A 20,519-nucleotide genomic window follows, 5' to 3' on the forward strand; every position below is an offset into this window, starting at 1 on the left:
TTTAAGCAATTACAAATTTTAGTCATTTCAAAACGCCAACGATCCTTGTGGGAATGATAACTGAGACTTATAACAGCCCTATATTACTTGTTGTCGCGTATACTTACGCGCATTACTTGCACAACTGTTAACAAGGCAACATTAGTTAAGAAAGAAAGAAAAAAGTTCAATGGACACAATTGTCACTACATAAACTATATAAATTGTTAATTACGACACTCCAGAGATAAATAAAACAAACAACACTATTCTAAAATTAATCTCGGACAATGTGACCTAAGTTAATAAATTCAGTTAAACTTTCCTTTTGTTGTTTTTCAACAAAAAAAATTACATGAAAAAAAAATTCAAATTTTGATTTAAAGGCAATTCATTATCGTGCAATCATGTATTGATACAAAATAAAAAATAATTATTATTGTGATAATAACTATTGAGATGTCAAAATCTTTTTCACGATGTTTATACTAAAATAAATAAATTTTTACCAACAATTATAACATATTTGGTTACAAACAATAAATAAATAAAAGCTTTAATATTTCTACCGTAAATATCGATAAGTTATCTATATTTGTTTCTAAAATGATGTTGTTTTGTATTGAAAAATTAAAAAATTATAATAAAAAAAACTATTATAACCCTGAAATAAATTATAATTACAGCAAAGGTTCATTTTTTCTGCGGTTATTGCAAATAAGTTATATACAGTAAGTCCAATACGACGTCGTTTTGAGGCGAAAATCATGATATTTTTTGTAATTTTAATTTATTTCAGGGTTATTATAATCTTTATAATTATAAATTTTTAATCTTTCAATCCTAAAATGACGTTGTTTTAGAAGTAAATACAGATAATTTATTGTTACGATAATACCTTAATTTCTACCTTAAAACGTACCTTATAACTTTTCTAAAAAAAAAATGCCAACCCGTATAAACTACAAAAGACGCAGCATGAACACGACGCTCGTTATAAGATGCAGTGATATGCATGAACATTTCGCGCGAACCAGTTTCTTTCTTCGTTTCTCTAACAGTTTTCGTTCCCACTTAACAAACTATTATATCATCAAAATCGCAAGAGTGAAGAGAAGCCGTTCATTCCTAAGCCTCTCTCTCTCTCTCTTTACCAAACACTACAACAAATATCTCTCTCCCTCATTTTTTGATTCCGTTCTTAATTCTCACCTCATCAAATCAAATATTCATTTTCTTTTTTCCTCTTAATTGCGATTTAGAACTCTCTTCACTTTCTAGATCTCCGTTTTTTGCCCCAAATCCCATGGGTAGCTACGACTCCAACCCCTTCGCCGAAGAAGATGTTAATCCCTTCGCCGTATGTTTTGTTCCTTTTCATAATTCTGTCCATTGTAGATAACACATTTTCTCGAATTACGTGTTTCGCATTGCAAACTGCATGTTTGTTTATAATGATAGGCCTTTGATTCGAGGTGCCGATGATGTGATCCGTTTTTTTTTTTCTTTTGTGGTATTTTTTAGATCATTGATGAATTGAATGAAATTCGTAATGTAGCTTAATAGGCAATACTTGCTGTAGATGCTTGATCATATAATACAACTTTTGAATGTTGTTCAATGTTGTAGACTCTGTTCATTTGTCAGATCTTAGAACTTGAGATTTCGAATTCTGTGATTCATTCATTCTGTGTTTCTACGACGTAACGTAACGATATTTGAGTTTTTTTTTGGTTATATATCTATTATCGTATTTTGAGATCAAGAAGACCATTGGAAATGAACGTACAAAGATTTGTCCGCAGAAGTTCACGATTTCAAAAAATTATTTTCACCATTGACTTACTTTTAACAATCGTAATAATTCTAAAAGGTTTTGAGTTCTTTTAGCTTTGCTTTCTTATTATTTTAAGTTATAAAAAATTATGCGTTTTCATTAATAAGGGTGGAGCAGCTAAAGGAAAAGCGTCGGGGCAATCAAATTATGGTGGAGGTGCATTCTATACTACTGTAAGCTCTCCCGTTCATCTCACTGCTACCATTATATTAACTCACAACACTTTATTTAATCACATTTTGACAAACAAAGGAAGCACAGGTGTGCTTTAACTTTTTATATGTATCCTCTGTATTTTGTTTGAGCAAGGGCATTGCATAGTTTATAGTACCTTAACTGGTGTTAATATCTAGAACTTGAAAGGTTGAAGCTTTGATTTGTCTAGAGTTTTCTCCTTTGTAATTAATTTATATATTTATATACTGATAGGTCGGAAGGGACCCCTGGTATATTTGTTGAGATTTCACGAGACAAAAAGGTTTAGTTCTAGTTGTCTGATAGAGGTTGTAGTTTTTATAGTAATGGCATGTTTGACTTAATTGATTCGTTTTGGTCTATCATCGAACGAAGGTGTTTGCTTGTTGCAGAGTGCAAAACAGTTGTCAGTAGGTTGTCTAGAATTAATATTTTCTTATCATGTAGGAGTGAGAGTGGTATAGTGGTAATGTTCAATAACTATTGGGAGTAATTTCTGTGGGATCAGTTGCAGAAGTTATATATAGATGGCAACAGTGTTATTGTGGAAGCTGTTGTGGGGATGAAGATAGGAGGAGATTCCAATGGAGAGGAAGCGAGGGTGGTATTAGTTTTACTAAGATACCTCTCCCACTCAAGTTGGGAAGCTAGAACCATGGAACCCATGAGTTCTCAGTATAAAACTTCATAGTGAACCATGGAGTTATTCCTATGAAACTGATGATTTAGGGATGTAACTTGTACAAAAAAGGAATAGATGTCCCATCCGGTTATAGGAGTCTCAAGGATAGGGCTTTGGAAGACAATCAGGGGGGTCGGAGCAGTTGCAGCTGTTTCCTCAGCAATGAAATAGGAAATGATGACAGGATTTACTTTTGAAAGGAGTAAGGACAGATGGTGTATCTTTGGAATTCCTTTGAAGAAAAAGTTCCTTTTTTATAGCCTACAATGAAAACTCCGAAATATCAGGAATATATGGACAATGAGAATGGCACCTCATCTGATGTTAGGTTCATCTGAGACATTATGAATGGTGGGGGTCCGCGGGAGTTGGAACCAAGTTGGGTCAGTTTGTGCAGCCATTTGTTTTTTGAATGCAGGAGCCGAGGGAAGGATTTCTTAAAATAGAAGCTGGAAAGAAAAGATATGTTCTCAGTGCAAGGTTTCCTTGTAAGGGGTCTAAGCAGCAAATTTTACGTAGTTTCCCTGAAATACTATCTTAAGGCGATCTTCTTGGTGCGACCTTGGATGGCTATAATAAGATAAAACTGTCAATAGACAATTTCGGGAGGGTAGGTTACATGAGGCCATTAGAGTTGTATTTGCTTCTTGTAATTTCATCAAGTAACTGCCCAGGTTTTCCTCATAACTTTTTTTCTAGCTTGGAGAAGTGGTAGGGTTACGTCTTTGTATAAGAAGATCACGGGTTCGAGTCTAGAAAAACAATCTTTTTGCAAAAAAAGCAAGGATAGAGCTGGGTTTAATTTATCCTCACTCCTACCCTCGCAAAAATAGGGAGCCTTTGTGCACTAAGGTTAGTCCTTTATTGCATAGTATGTAGGACACTACAAGTTTACAACCAGAAAAGTTTGGTTGGGATAAGGCCAAGAAAAAGCAATATACACAGGATCATGGAGAGCTAAATTTTAGATAGACTTGCTAATATGTTGTTATGGTGTTTCCTGTTATCATGAAGGTGGCACAACAGTATGTGGTAGTAACCACAGTCTTCAAATAAAAAATGATTTGGAATCTTGCTTCTGTTTTAATGTCTTTTTCTTTTTTCTTTTTTCCTTTCTACATGGTTTGCATCTCTTTCATGCTCATTTCCTTAAAATTCTGTGTTTTGCAAACATATAAAATATGATATTGCCATCTATTATAATGCCTTATTCATTCATTAACTTTCTACATTTTTTTTTTCTGCAGAACCCAGGAAGTCTTCCCCCTGCAACATCAAAGCTCTCACCCCTTCCTCCTGAGCCTTATGATCGCGGGGCAACTGTTGACATTCCACTTGATTCCTCAAAGGTAGACTAGAATATGAAAATGTTGAGATAAATGTCAAAACTATGAAGTCTTAGTGTTGCTGACCAAATATTTAATTATGCTATTTAAAACTTTAGGATATCAAGGCAAAGGAAAAGGAACTTCAAGCTAGAGAGGCTGAATTGAAAAGAAGGGAACAGGTTATTCATCCTGATTTCTTGTTTGTTTGCTTGCTTTAAAACACAATTTACTTATTGTAAAGAACCCGGTACACCGAGACTCTGATTACATGTAAAGAACCAATTCAACCCAAAAGTTTAAGCTGTTGGGTGAGGCTACATTAATAGTTTTATATATCTCAACACTTATAATAAGAACTTGGTTTGTTAAATTCAATATTTGCCAAAAATTAAAAATAATTCTATTAAGTCCAAATTAATAAATAACAGGGACCTAAATTGTTAGACAGAGTGGCTTATGTTATTTCTGTGATACATGGTCACTTGTCCTTTTTCATTTTAACAAATCAGTATTAGTACATGGGTAGTACTTCAATTAGCTTTTAGATTATTACCTTAATAAGCAGTCATATAATATTTTTAATCCAAATCAGTTCACTTAGATGATGCTATGAGTTAGCCTGGCGATTGCTATATAATATTTTTTGTGTCGTGATGCTTTGTAGGAGCTAAAACGAAAGGAAGATGCTATAGCACGAGGTATTTTGAGTACATCTATACTTACAGAAGCCAACAGGTGTTGTGCCTTTAATTTGGTGGTTTACATTTTTTTTTTTTTTTTTTTTTGCAGCTGGGATAGTTATAGAGGACAAAAATTGGCCACCTTTTTTCCCCATCATTCATCATAACATTGCTAATGAAATACCGATACATCTTCAAAGTATCCAGTATGTTGCATTTACTACATGGTTGGGTATGTTGAAGCCCAGAATTTTTATGTTATGGGTTGTGTTTAAGTCACAACAACTAACTACTTGTTTTCTGGTTATTAATATTTACAAAGTCTATATATTTTTTGCTTCCTTTAATCTATAGTTTATAGTTGAGCTAGCAACTTATATTGATTTCAGTATCAATTCACAAGTTGGACACTTAGGCAGTGGGTATACTGATGTTTTTCATAATTTTCTGACATTCATTTATGCTCAAAACCATAACTGAAATTAGAAATTATTTAAAATAAAAAATACTCAAGTCTTTTGCTTAGTATGTCAGTTTAGTATATTTGTTACATGTTGTGATTGTTATATTTTAGTAAAATACCCCTTTCTTTTTTACTATTTAAACTTACACACATGTACGTATATACATACGTATGCTTCAATGAATTTCATAACAAATGTAAAGACTTTGAAACTCATGTACAATGTTGTTGTAACTTCTGCATAAGTATATGCCAAGGTTATCTCTTCTCGTTTCTTCTCTTTACTTTTCCTGGTTTTTTTTCTGGGGAGACATGACGTCAATAAAAATTTCTTGTATAAGTATCTTTTTGTCAGCATTTATCTTACTTTATTTATGGCCGTTTTAAGTTTTGAACTTTGGAACAATCTGCAGGTTTGATTATATGTCTTATATGGAATATTGTGGCAGTTACTGTGGCTTGGATCAAAGGAGAAGGTTTGTTTTACAAATCAGATATTGGTCCTTTAATCATAGTAGACCATGCGTTTGTTCACACGGACTTGTCTAACCTTGTAGGTCCAATAATCTGGCTTCTTGCCATAATATACTTTATTTCCGGCGCTCCCGGATCTTATGTTATGTGGTATCGCCCTCTTTATCGCGCTGCAAGGTAGTTTAATCTAATTTAATTTAATTTTTCTTTTCGGATGGATATTCAATTGGTTTCAGCCTTTTTTGTTAAGCTCGGAAAAATTATCAATGTATCTAGATAGGTTTTATCACCGTTATGAAGCATCAAATATGTAAATGTAACAAAAGTATGTACATACGGGTTTATGCGAAATAGTGTAAGCCACTAGGAGGCTCTCTGATCCAAGGAAGTAAATTATATAACTATTCACCAGTTTAGTCTCTCCTTTTTTTGTGTGGCAAAGATGTACCAAGGGTCTGTTTGAATAGGGTTTTTTTTTTCTTCAAAAACTTTTTTTTTTTTTTGAAAAAAAACACTTTTCAATTTTAATTTATTTGGATGTCTGCTTTTAAAAAAAACATAAGTAACAAAAAAGTCAAAAATCTACTTTTTCCAGAAGCTAAAAATTTTAACTTCTAAAAAAAGCAAAAGTCAAAAGCCAAATATTTTTTTCAAAAACTAAATATTTTTATAAAAATATAAATAGTTTTAACTTTTGTAAAAAGAACTTCTAAAATAAAAAAGAGATAAAAATTATTTTTTTTAAAAGGTGAAACAAACGTGCTCTAATTTAATAGGAAAAGATGTGCACTGTGTTAATGTCATGCATGGATACATGCGCTGTTTGTACAAAAGCTTATATGAGATGTGTACTATTTTACTATTTGCAACAGGCTAAGACTCACCTAATATAAGTTAGGCTGTAAACTCTTGTAGGTCGGCCTAGTCCATTTATATCTCTAGATGTTCTCATTTTTGCACAAGCCTCACACATCTCATGCATGACTTAAACACATTTTCACGTTAAATTAATAAATTATGAAATAAACTATATTTATAAATTACACTGTATATTTTTGGTAATATATTTGTAGCCGGTTCTATTTCTGAAAATATATAATTAAATTTATAAATAAAAAATTTATAAATATAACATTTTTCATAAATTATTTGTCAAAATAATTAAACGGTAAGATATTTCAAATTTTGCTTTACTAGGGTCAAAAAGGCACCCTATAAAGCAATATTGTCATCGTGATAAAAGTTTGTGGATGCAAAGTTGACCTTCTGAAATACTTAATCTTGTCTTCTCCGTTGGAAGAGGGTGCGGGAGGAGGAAAGAGTGGGAAGCCTTGACTAAATTGCGTTGAAAAAGCATTGAGATGTAAATGCATTTTTTGGAATGTTAGTATTGTGAAAAGGAACCATTTTATTATCAGAGGTTCAGGATCCCTTCATTATCGTTTTTTTACCTGATTTTATCATTCCAAATCGTTATTTTTCTGTTTTATAGTTGCGTGCCATCTCCTTTTGCAGGACGGACAGTGCTCTGAAGTTTGGCTGGTTTTTCATGTGTTACATGGCAAGTTTTACACATTTTCTACCGTAATCATTCATTCTGCGCTAATTTTGTCAAGTGCTCTTATCCTTTTTACCATTTTCTTCGAGCAGTTGCACATTCTCTTTTGCGTTTTTGCTGCAGTTGCTCCTCCAATTATCTTCAAAGGAAAATCTCTCACGTGAGTTCCCTTCTAATCTTGCCTTTCTTTTATTTAATCTGTGACCTGACGTTCTTCTTTAACTGCTCTTTCACTGATTTGATCTTTGGGAGGTGAGGAAAACACTGGGAATAAGTTGATCCCATTTTGCTAGCCGTTACTACAGGAATTGCTTTTGCATTGTTTCCATCTGGCTGTGTGATATATCATCGCTCTAATTGATTCTGTTCTGGATTTTGTCCCTAAACTATTTAACTAAAGGGGCATCATTTGGAGGCAATTTACCCCGCATGATTTTGTGTCTACTGCACTTAATGAATATCTCATATTAATTATTATTTTTAATTGTTGTGTTGGGATGAAGGCATGTTCCTCCAGATATCACTTAAATCAGTTATATTTTGGCAATAATTTTTCTTTTTTCATTGTGATTGCACTTTTACTCGAACTAATGGTTTTGTTGTATGATTTTATGCTGGGGACAGAGGTATCCTACCTGCGATTGAGTTGTTGGCTGACAATGCAATGGTTGGGGTATGTTCCAATTATATTATTATTTTTTGGCTTCTAATTTGCTATTAGCTTCTCCATATGGAGTCATACAACAATAGTTGGATATTGTTCTGTTCCAAAGAAGAGGGGTATATTTTCTCTCGGGTAATTAGATTATGTGTTTAAATGATGATACTAATACTTGTGCTGAATTGCAGATATTCTACTTTATTGGGTTTGGATTTTTCTGCCTTGAGTCACTGCTAAGCATTTGGGTTATTCAGGTATTTTCATAATCGAGCAGTACCTTGGTATTCTTTCGACTCTACTTGTGCTTTCTTGTTTGATAGTTGATTTATATTTGCAGCAAGTATACATGTACTTCCGCGGCAGTGGGAAGGCTGCGGCACTGAAGCGCGAGGCTGCCAGAGGAACCATGATGGCAGCTCTATGAGAGGGCGATGAAATGTGGAAAGTCTCACTTGCAGATGTCTTCCCAATTGTTGCACTCAAAGTACTGATTTCCTCAGTTACCAGTTCCTTACACCTTTTGCGGCTTGCTTAATACTTGGATGTTTTATTCCCAACCTTTTGGCCTAGGAATTGAGTTAAACTGGATGTTTAAGATAGAAATTTTAGTTGTGTATAAATAGGCTAACATTGTTTGAGATGCTCCCTTGATTTATGGCTTGTTGCGTAGAATATTGTTTATATTTGGTATTAACAAATATAGGTTCATAAAAATACTATCACTTATAATTCTTTTAAAAAAAACGGATTTTCTATACTTAGATATGAATTGTGAAAATAGTATTATTCTATATTATTATTGTTTTTTAAATATTCGTTACAAATTTGATGGTTAATTATTGTTCTTTCCATTTTTTTTTAAGCAGCAAGGAAACAAGCTTGTACTGCGGACATGGTATTCAGGCCCATGGGTTTCCTGAATTGCGGGTTGATCAGTAAATAAAAGACAGCAACTGCATTGATTTTTAATCTTATATAATCATTTTTTATGTCTATTTTACCTATCATTTTCTAACATCATTATATTAGAATCTTAACTAATTTTTTTCATTTTCCTCTACTATTAAGATTATAATTTAACTTTGTTGTGTTGGAAAGTGATAAATAAGATAGACATGAAAAAAAGATCGCTAGAATAATATATATATATATATATATATATATATATATATATATATATATATATATATATTGTTGTAAAATAAATATAGATAATTAGGAGAAAATATGGAGATAAGAGAGACATGAGAAATATATTCTTGTTCTATATTGCAGTATTCCAATGATGCTTTATACATGTCTTATTTATAGACTCAGAAAACATGAAAGACATAATAACTACAATTACTTCTCTAACGGTTATAACGTCTCTAACGGTTATAATGTCTCCAACGGTCATAACAGTTTCGACATCCAACGGTTAAATTGTTTATAACACTCCCCCTTGGATGTCCAATAATCTTGTTGAGAAGAGATATGTAATAGAAGTTACCTCATTGAAAACCTTACAAGGAAACCCCAATGGGACAAAATATATAACGGTTTGGACATCCAACGGTTAAATTGTTTATAACACTCCCCCTTGGATGTCCAATAATCTTGATGAGAAGAAATATGTAATAGAAGTTGCCTCATTAAAAACCTTACAAGGAAACCCCAATGGGACAAAATTATGGTGAAGGAAAAAAGAGTGCAGCACTTATTTCACTCCCCCTGATAATAACATTATTTAATATCTCTGAGTTTACGCATCCCGATCTTGTAAACGAGCTTATCAAAACTGGAAGTAGGTAACACCTTGGTAAATAAATCTGTCAAATTATCACTTGAACGGATTTGTTGAACATCAATTTTACCATTTTGTTCAAGATCATAAGTGAAGAAGAATTTTGGTGAAATATGCTTCGTTCTATCTCCTTTGATGTATCCACCCTTTAATTGAGTTATACAAGCAGCATTATCTTCATGCAATATTATTGGAACCTCTTTTTCTAACTGGAGACCGTATACTTTTCGGATGTGTTGCATCATTGATCTTAGCCAAACGTATTCTCGACTTGCCTCATGAATAGCTATTATCTCTACATTTGAAGAACTAGCTGCTATAGTTTGCTTTGTTGAACGCCATGAAATAGTCGTGCTTCCACTTGTGAATAAATATCATGTTTGGAATCTAGCTTTGTGTGGATCAGATAAATATTTTGCATATGCAAAATCAACAAGTTGATGTCTATAATCATTTGAATAAAGTAAACCCATATCAGTGGTTCCTCGAAGGTATCAAAATATATGCTTAACACCATTCCAGTGTCTTCGTGTTGGAGAGGAGCTAAATCTTGCTAACAGGTTTACAGAAAGTGCTATATCTGAACGTGTATTATTAGCAAGATACATTAGTGCCTCAATTGCACTAAGATATGGAACTTCAGGACCAAGAAGCTCTTCCTCATTTTCATAGGGTCGAAATGGATCTTTATTTATGTCAAGCGATCTCATAACCATTGGGGTACTCAATGGATTTGCGTTATCCATGTACAATCTCTTTAAATTATAAATCAACTAATAAATATTTTATCAAGGCGACTATACCACATATGCCTTTATTTCTTTAATTCATTTAATGATATTTGAAGCTTTATTCAACAAATTTCTCGGGAATTCTTATATGCTCCAAGAGTTTTAAATCCTTCTAGGATTTTCATATAAATTTCATTATCGATCGAATAAGCCATATAAATATGCTATAAATATACATATAGAGAGGGTTAAACATTTCTACAGCTATCCTTTTTTAACTAAGTCTGACTATAAGACATAAAAATTGCATTTTCTCTTTCCTTCACGTCAGCCGACAATGTCTGAGGAGAGAAAAAAAGAACAGTTTTATTGTTATAACTATGTTTTACTGGTCAAATTTTGTTAAAAAGGGGTAGTTGTAGATAATGTTATCTAAACTAGCTATAGAAATACATTTTTCATATATACATACATATATATATATATATATATATATATATATAAGATTCATTTTTTTCTACAGTCAATGTAAATAAGTTATCTTATATTGAGCACAAAACGACGTCGTTTTTGGGATGAAAATCAATGCATTTTTGTAATTATAATTTATTTCAGTGTTGTAATAGTCTTTCTCACTATAAATTTTGAATCTTTCAATTCAAAACGATTTCATTTTGGGAGTGAATGTAGATAACTTATTTACCTTCACTGAAGAAATATTAAAGCCATATATATATATATATATATATAGATATATATATATATATATATAGATATATATATATATATATAATTAATATTTTTTCGATTATTGGAAAAAATTTATATCTCTTCGTTGAAAAATGATGTTATTTTAAATTATAGGAGAAAAGACAAAAAAAATTAAACTCTAATTATATTGTTATGGTGCTTTTTTTTTTTACACAATGATACGAATCGAACATGTAAAGATACAAACTATTCAAAAAATTTATGACTATATCAATCCTAGTGGCTTTGCGGCATTTATATTTTAGACCAATTGATTATAGTTTGTCTAAAATTTGATATGTTTAAAAATATTTTCCTTTTGATTCATTTTACCAGCTATGCCATTAAGTTGATTGGGAAAAAAGTGTTGGCCTTTAGTACTAATTTCCAAATTTTGTGCCGGCAGTTGGTTAATAAAATATCCACAAAAATTTAAGAACAAACTCTTTATGATAAATAGATGGGGAAAAACTGAAAATGAGAATTAATAAGTATGATAATCGATGCCACTTAAATAAAATTCGTGTTTGAGGTATTTTGAATAAGGGAAAATCACATATATCACAGCAGAAGTGATTTTCTCATGTCGCATACTTAGCAGCATTTTTTTTTTTAAATATGGTAGATCCCACCATATTTTTGTGTCAGCGGGATACTCTAAAATTTTGTAGTGACATGAGAGTTACAAAACTCTTTGAATAATGCAAGTTTTTCTGTTGTTGAATTTGCCAGACATATTTGGCATATATCTACAATAGAAGGAAATATTCCATAGTTTGCCTTTTGGTAGAGGTGCCCGTAACTAGGGGTGTAAATAGACTAGGTTTTGGTTTAAATAGGTCAGGCCTGTCTAAAATTCATTGCGTTTGTCCTAGCCTGTTAGTCTGTGTAGACCCCAAATTACAAGTCTGACATGACCTATATTTAAAAAATAAAAGTTTTGACCTAGGCCTGTTAACCTGTTTAAGCTTATTAAACATTCAACAATTAAAAGAATAACTAAAATAATAATATTTTATTATTTAAAATTACTAAAATCATTATTTTATTTAAAATAAATAATATGATATAGGTCGGCCTGTAGGCTTATAGGCCCAACATGTACAAAAAAGCCTATGGTCTGTTTTCTAAATAGATTTTTTTAAAAGTCTAGGCTTGTTCTATTTTACTATTTGTAATAGGTCAAATCTTGCCTAATATAGGCTAGGTCGTAGGCCCCTGTAGGCCGGCCTAACCCATTTACACCCCTACTCGTAACAGCATCTTATGGGGTGTTTGGTAGATGAGAATTTTATTTTATCCAGGAATATGACGGGAAATTAAGTTTTTCGGGAATGTTGGGTTAATTTTCCTAATACTATTTTTGTTTATTTTTGTCTAAAAATTATTCTATATTTTCCCATCGTCTGGGATTCTTGAAATATCACCCTTTGGATGATATTTTTTGGGTGGTATTTTGGTTTAAAAAATACACACAAAATAGAATCCCGAGAAAATAACTTTTCTAGAAAATATTTCTCCCATGTGTTATCAAACATGGGATTCTAAGAAACCCACCCTTACTTTCCCAGACATCTAAAAATAATTCTCTTACCAAATATCCCATGTGGAAATATGATTCTTGCTCATATATAGGTGGGAAATTTCTTCTATATTTCCCTAGTAGTATATTTTTTACTAAATTTAGAAAAAAAAGTAGTATAAATGACTTTTATTATTTTATCCTTCCTTTCATGATTATTCTCACTTAAATCATATTTCTAGTAAATGATTTGATACTCTCGCAGTAAGAAAGATGGATTTGGATCATCTTATGTTGAAAAGTGGTCATGTTATTTGATCACAACCACTCATTTAAAAATCATACACTTTTCTCTCTCTTATCTCATCATCAATGAGCAGTTGTGACCAAATAACATAATCACATGATCACTTTTTCACATGAGAGAATCCAAATCCAAGAAAGATATGCTCTCATCTGTCCAATTCTTGCACAATAACCATTGAAGCCTTTGATAGAATTAAATTGCCATGCAACGCAATGATTGGACGTGCGGGTCATACCCTGACAAATGTTCAATGATTTTAACATTAGAAAGATGGGACATTGACCTTTTTGCCACTGTTTGGAGTACTATTTATCATAATGCCATGTTCTAGTGAAAATTTTCCAAAATGCCACATCACATTCGCGCTACACCAACCACCGAGTCTTGATTGGAAATGTGGTAGTGTCTTGTAGGCCACAAATCTCGGCCAGCAGTCTACCAAGATTAGTGGTCAAAGTGGCAGACTGCCACATCTGCAAAATATTGTCCACCTGGCCAATTTTGCTAGGCTGCCAACCGAGATTAGGTGTACTTTTTCCATGTGTTAGCACCCTGCATATCTCGCTAGGCTGCTGACCGAGTTTAGTGTACACCGTACACTCAGCAGAGTCATGTGTGACACATGGCACACATGAATGTATCGTGCGACACAGGCTAACGAGTTATGTGCAAATCACCCCTATATAAACCCCATCACCCATCACTCTCAACATTTTCACTCTCTCTACAAATTGTCTCTCTCTACGAAATTCCTCTATCTAATTGTGGAAAATCTTTTGAAGGTTAGTATTTATTTTGTATTATTGTTATTATTAGCGTATATTAATATAAAAAATTCTAGGATAGATAACATGTTTAATATTTATTACATGAACAGTACAAGTAAATTTTAGGATAGTTAATTATTTTAATTAATAATTAGGTTAGTATTTAATTTTCAACATTGTTATCACTTGCATGTATTAATATAAAAATTCCTAGGATAGATGACATATTTAATATTTATTACATGAATGGCATATGTAAATTTTAGGATAGTTAATTATTTTAATTAGTGATTAGGTTAGTATTTATTTTTTAATATTGTTATTATTGGCATCTATTAATATAAAAAATCCTAAGATAGATTAAATGTATAATATTTATTACATGAATATTATATGTAAATTTTACGATAGTTAATTATTTTAATTAGTAATTATGTTAGTTTTATTTTTTAATATTGCTATTATTGGCATGTATTAATATAAAAAATCCTAAGATAGATGAAATTTTTAATATGTATTACATGAATTAGTATAAGTAAATTTTAGGATAGTTAATTATTTTAATTAATAATTAGGTTATTATTATTTTTATTTTAATGTCACTTATTTTAGGACTTGAAATCGTAGATTAGATGACATGTTTAATGTTTGTTAAATTATTTAATATATGTAAAGTATTGGAGAATTGATATTTTTAATTTGGTAATTTTTTTATATTTTAAATTAAGTCAATAAAAAGGAATTTAATTTTGATTTGATTTTTTATAATGTTAATTATAAAATATTTTTAATGCAATATGTTAAATATTTAATTTCAATGTTAATTAATTAATATTTTTAATCTAATGTTGTAAATAATTAATTTTAATGCTAAATAATTTAGGATTGTAACATATATAAGGTTTGAGATATTTTTGTTGTTTTCGCTATACTAATAATTATTTAATTTTTTTATAATAAATTTATGGCATCCCCGTCTAGTTCACCGCCTGATTCACTGCGTGGTTCACCGCCCCATGAGGACCACAACCCCACAATTCCAAGCTCCCTAGACTTTCCTTGTAGAGTGATTACACCTCGACCCATTGATCCTTCTTTCCTGACATTACAAGAGAAGCACATATCCACATACGTGTGGAATGGTGCAAAGGATCAGTGACTTAATGTCAAGATGGCAGCCACACACAATCCTATGCACATACCTGAGGATATTCATCCATACTTGAGGCAGGTAGGTTTCTTTCATGTTGCGCGACTGTGCAACCACGATGTGATTACACCTGGTTCACATGTTTTAATAGTAATAATTTGCATACTTCACCTATTTTTATTGTTTCAAATTGATCATGCGTTTATTTTTGCTCTGGTGGACTGTTACCAGCCTGAGACGTAGACGTTTCATATGGACCACTGTGAGATAACCATTACTTTGGAGGATGTACACCATTTGTGAGGTTTGCCAGCGGATGGTTAAGTCATCTCTGGTCGGACTGGACAACATAATTGGCGGTAGCTGATACATCTATACCTTGAACTTGTGTCAGCCACAATGCGAGATTTATATGGAGGGGGTTGAATCTACGTTTTTTACATAAGGCATACGATGACTATTCTCGGCATAACACTACTGAGGCGCAACGTATTATGTCCACGCGCACGCTGATCATGCGTATCTTGGAGGGGTTGTTGTTTGTGTATACTGCCTCCAGTTTTGTGCCAGAATGTTTTTTACTATTCCTTGATGATTTTCAGCGCACGGGACTTTTTGTTGAGGTTATGCGGTACTTGTGCACCTATGTCGTGAGTTGGTTAGACAACGCACTGGCCATTCCTAACTGCAATTGTCAATTTACGAATAAAATTAATTTGGTTTCTTATGATAGCATTATATTGTAATTACAATTGCAATTCGACACCAATACATTTTTATCAAAAAAATTATACTTGTAACCATATACAGGTTAAAAAAATTATATATATATAAAAGCGTGAGTTATAAAAATTATGATGGCATTACCAAGAATCGCTGAATGGTAAAGGAAATACATACTAAGTTAGAATTATTTCAGCATATATATTTATAAAGTAAAACAGAAATAATGGTCAAATATAAGAGCATAACTACGAACCCCATCATCAACAACCATATTGAAAAAATAAGTATAAGGTAGATTTTGGTTCCAATAGTTGTCACTCATTTGGGTTTTGGTGCCTTTTGTATTTTTTGGTTTAGGTGTCTATAATTTCTACCACTAAGTTTTGGTATCTTCATAATTAATACATTAATGAATTAAACTAAAGGGAATAATTCTCCATGGAAAATAAGGATCATTTACTTCTGATGAATAGAAACTACAGAGACTAAAAACCAGGAAAAAAATATACTATAAGAACCAAAACTCAAATAAGTAAAAACTGTAGAGACTAAGATGTAAAGAACCTTGGGATACACCACCCCAAAAGCTAGCTCAAAGGGTGGGAGGGCCCAAGATCTTATAAACTCCACATTAGTTGCACATGCAACCAATGTGGGACTATATATCTCAACACGCCCCCTTACACAAGAGCCCATTGGGCTTGAAGAGTGGATGATGCAACAGGCCCAGCCTACCTGTGCTAAGAAATTCCACAAGAGAAAGTAGGGGGCGGCGAGGCTCTGATACCACGTAAAGAACCTTGGGATACACCACCCCAAAAGCTAGCTCAAAGGGTGGGAGGGCCCAAGGTCTTATAAACTCCATATTAGTTGCACATGCAACCAATGTGGGACTATATATCTCAACATAAGATATACTTTAAACAAAAAATAATAATAGTAATTAATGCATCATAAAATACATCTAATTACAATATGTAAGTGAGATGTTGAGAGTTTAATTCACTTTTCATGAGTAAAACACAATATCAGTTCAAGTAGCCACTGTTTAATTCACTTTTTAACAAAAATTCAATCATGATTAAGGGACATATGTTGCATCAGAAAATGTACACTAGTAACTTCAACTAATCTCATGTTATTCTCTCAAAAATCAAAAACACTTCTACATAGACATTAGAGTGAATGCTTAAGTTTTTGACAGCAGCAAAGTACATGAACATTCAAAGGAAAATAGCAAATAATTACCAATTTGGCTTCAAGTTTGCAGCCACGTACAACCAATAACCACTAGTCCCAATAATTAAAGCCTTCTTGAACCCTAGAACTCGCACCACCAATGAAGCAACCACAGAGAAAAAATGTGAAAGACAAATACAGGATCCCAAGTGAAGTTGTACCCAAGTCCTGCTCCTGAAATGAAACTCAAACCCAAAAGACCAACATAATTCACCACCTTCCAAAATCAGAATCAATTTTACAATAGAGAACGTAACTTGGGAGTTTTATATAATATACTTACATTAAAACAGAGAACGTAAATACAAAAAAAATATATCAAAACTTAAACCAAATACAAAAGCTATTGTAAGTATATCGTGATTCCAATCTATTCGATTTTTAACTGAAAATTTCTTGATAAAATTGATGGAGGGGAAGAAAACTAAGAATATGGTTCTTTTTCTTAAATAAATAAATCAAAATATAATAAGAGTACATCTTTCTGCAAAACATTTTGAAACCTTACACAATGATACCACCATGAAATCCCAAAACCTAGCTCAGGCACCAGAACCTGATGGATTAACTCTTGCTTTGCTAATCCACTTACCAGGTAACAAAAAAGAAAAAAAAAATTAGAAGAAGAAGAACGAAACCATACCTATGCGAAGAAGAAGAACGAGCAGAAGAAAGAAAAAATTAGAAGAGTTGCGAAGTAGAAGAACCGGGAGAAGAAGTAGAAATAGTAAGACCTTGAAGAGGAAAACCATGAAAAGCGAAAGAAATTGGGGATTTAGGGTTTGGGAAGAAAAAAGTGGGTTGGCCGGCTGTGAACCCTACCCTAACCCAAAAGAATGATGGTCATTGGGGTTAGGGTCAAAAATAACCTTACTACATGTGGGCTGAAAAAAAGTGGGGCTGAAAAAAAGTGGGGCTGAAAATTGGGGTAAGAGGGCTGGCCCATGGGCTGGAGCACATTTTGACAGCTCTTGTTGGATCTACGTTCAATACACATGCATATACAGCGCTGCAAGGTCCCACGTACCTTGGAGAGAGAAGTTCATAGGACAGTCAGGGCTTAGAGGAGTTTGTTGAGGGATACATGCCTGAGCCTTTTGTTGTGACACTTACAACATTTGCCACCAATTTTTTGCAGTCACCACAGGGATGTTCTATTCCATAGTTTTCACGAGAGAGTATTCAGCGAGCCTTGAATGAGGACCCTACGCAGGAAGTGTTGACTATGATAAGGATGATGATGGTTTACAGAGGAACCCTGAGAGAGGGGCCAGATATAGATGTAACCTATCCCCATACTTGCATGACACTAGATTCTGTCATGGTGATCATGGACCCACTGACTCTTATTTATGTTTGTGTTATTTTTGCTGATGTATGGTGGACATTTATGTCGTGTTTATGTTTATGTTATTTTAGTGGCCTAACTCGTCTTTGTTGAGTAGGTTGGCGAGAATGACAATTACGCTTATTGTGGCCCAAAACCCTACAATATCTGCATCGTGTGCGAGTAGTGGACCTTTCTCGTATGTCCATCTCGTTCTGTATACGACTTCTTTTAGGCTTCCCCTTCTGACGCCTCATCAACTCATCTGGGATTACAGTTGGTCCTTGACTTTTTGGTATGAAATCCTCGTTGCCGATCGGGTACCATTCCCTTGAGTATACCTGACATTGATATGCGACACTGTAAGCAGAATCAATGTATTGCATTGGGTCATGATTTGCAGATGTGCAAGCTGCTATAAGATGACTGCACGAGTATCTAAATGCAGTAAATTCACCGCACTGACATGTCCGATAAGGTAATGAAACTGACCATTTCTTTGCACCCCGATGCGTTCGTTGGTTATATGATTCTTGCACTTCAAATTGTGTCTTCTGAGGATCATAAATCGTTACCCAGTTTGTGGCGACTTTTTGTTGATTAATCGCATACGCTTGCCATAATACTTTGGTGAAATGGTTACCCCTGGCCATATCATCACATGACTCTTGGCCATGTATCAAAAAGTATTGCACCAATCGGCCATACGTGAGCTGCGCCAATGCCGTGATAGGAAAGTTTTTTCCACCCTTAAGGATCTTATTAGCACATTCTGACAAGTTTGTATTCATGTGACCAAACTTTCTGGCCCCTTCATCGTATGCGATACTCCATTTTTCTTTCAGAATGCGATCTATCCAAGCAGCTATTTGAGGCCCTACTTCTTTTAATTTTTCCAAACCAGCGTCAAAATCCAACCGGGAAGTTGCATAACCTGCATAAGGTAACAATGGCAGAAACTTATGACATATCTCATCATCGAATCATAAAACAATACAAGTATTAGTATCTAAAGTATACCTAACTTCTTTAGTTGCTTCTTTAACATAATGTTCTTGAACTAGTGCTTGAAATTACTACCAACATGCCGAATATAGTAGACATGTTACGCTTTGGGTGTCTCCAGCCCAGCACCGCATTATTGACTGCAGATATAATGGTCGCATGTCGATCAAAGATAAGACAAATGCCTTTTTTGTGTCACATGCATTTGTATCAGGGATAAAAACCACAAACAATCATCAAGATTCTTCCATTTTAGCACCGCGAATGCAATTGGTAACACATAATTGTTTCCATCCACAGTAGTTACAATTAAAACGTCCCCCGATATTTACCATATAAGTGTGTACCATCTATCTGGATAACTAGTTTGCAATAATTGAAGACATCAACACATTGTTTGAAAGTCCAAAACACCCTGTTGAACACCTTTAGAGATTGATCCAACCTGTTGTCAACAAAATTGTCATTCAGATCTAACTTATATACAGCCCCAGGTGAAAATCTCAACATGTAATCCAACCACCTTGGCAGAAAAGCGCAGGATTCATCCCAATCCCCATAAATTTTGACAATTGCTTTTTGCTTTTTTCCATGTTTTCCTATATGATATATAAAACTCATGATTTGTTGTTATCCTCTCCTGGATTATAGACATTTTCACATTTGGCTCCTCCCTTATCATTTTTGCATGTGGTCATACAATTAGTTATTAATGACTTAGTTATATAATAATACAAATTTCTTTTGTTTGACATACCTAGAATCATTGAACATATGAAATTATAATCCAACTGCTTTTCATCTTGAGAAAGAGTCTGGTTAACACAGTTATGTTCGTTAACCCATTTGCCGATAATCCATTCAGTGCCGCCTTTTTTAACGTGTGCCCTCACCCTCGACGGACAACCATCGTTGTTATTTTCGCGCACTGTGATTAATGTTTTGTTATCACCTTTAGATACAATGGTTGTGAGATACTCTCCCATACAAAATTGTTTTGTTATCATATACACATCATGCTTGTTGTCAAACACTTGGTCTTTATATAGCTCCTGACCCATTTTCCAGTTGGGTACTTGTGCTCCATCCATTGCCGACAACTCTTGATCTGAGTGAACCCAATTAATATGCATATAGTGACTTATTTGAGACCAAAATGGAACATTCTCTTCTCCTGTATCAGCACACATGCATTGCAAACATCTGGTATGTCTAAAATTTATTATTACAAAAAAAATTTAATTCTGGATACTAGCCTGCCACTCCCGGCCTCGTGCATTCCAGGTGAAGGAACCAGATAACACATAGCGATAGACGGACATGAATCGAAATTTTCATCCATGTCGGTGTCC

At 33.4% G+C, this 20,519-nt stretch overlaps 1 protein-coding gene across 4 annotated transcripts; it reads left to right on the forward strand.

Moving 5' to 3' along the window:
• The first annotated feature begins 1,285 nt into the window (after nt 1-1,285).
• On the forward strand, nt 1,286-8,281 carry LOC133292326 (secretory carrier-associated membrane protein 1). 4 transcript variants are annotated; one of them, XM_061490729.1, is made up of 13 exons: nt 1,286-1,343; nt 1,931-1,989; nt 3,941-4,042; nt 4,138-4,200; nt 4,686-4,719; nt 4,811-4,933; nt 5,578-5,640; nt 5,722-5,815; nt 7,154-7,199; nt 7,289-7,356; nt 7,821-7,869; nt 8,046-8,111; nt 8,195-8,281. In XM_061490729.1, the coding sequence occupies exons 1-13, from the start codon at nt 1,286-1,288 to the stop codon at nt 8,279-8,281; spliced, it is 912 nt and encodes a 303-aa protein (XP_061346713.1). The 4 variants fall into 4 exon arrangements, with proteins under 4 accessions (XP_061346713.1, XP_061346711.1, XP_061346714.1 ...); XM_061490727.1 differs by having other exon boundaries at nt 1,286-1,339; nt 1,924-1,989; XM_061490730.1 differs by lacking the exon at nt 1,931-1,989 and having other exon boundaries at nt 1,286-1,339.
• The last annotated feature ends 12,238 nt before the right edge of the window (nt 8,282-20,519 follow it).

Source organism: Gastrolobium bilobum, unplaced genomic scaffold, assembly GCF_033153095.1.
Source record: "Gastrolobium bilobum isolate Gb01-03AN ecotype WA unplaced genomic scaffold, APGP_CSIRO_Gbil_v1 utg2134, whole genome shotgun sequence".
Lineage (NCBI taxonomy): Eukaryota > Viridiplantae > Streptophyta > Magnoliopsida > Fabales > Fabaceae > Gastrolobium > Gastrolobium bilobum.

Bases quoted from the DNA above. Each gene is read 5' to 3' on its own strand.
- LOC133292326 (XM_061490727.1), top strand. From the start codon at position 1,286: ATGGGTAGCTACGACTCCAACCCCTTCGCCGAAGAAGATGTTAATCCC. The intron at 1,340-1,923 runs GTATGTTTTGTT...TTCATTAATAAG, and splicing joins AAGATGTTAATCCCTTCGCC to GGTGGAGCAGCTAAAGGAAA. The intron at 8,112-8,194 runs GTATTTTCATAA...TTATATTTGCAG, and splicing joins TAAGCATTTGGGTTATTCAG to CAAGTATACATGTACTTCCG.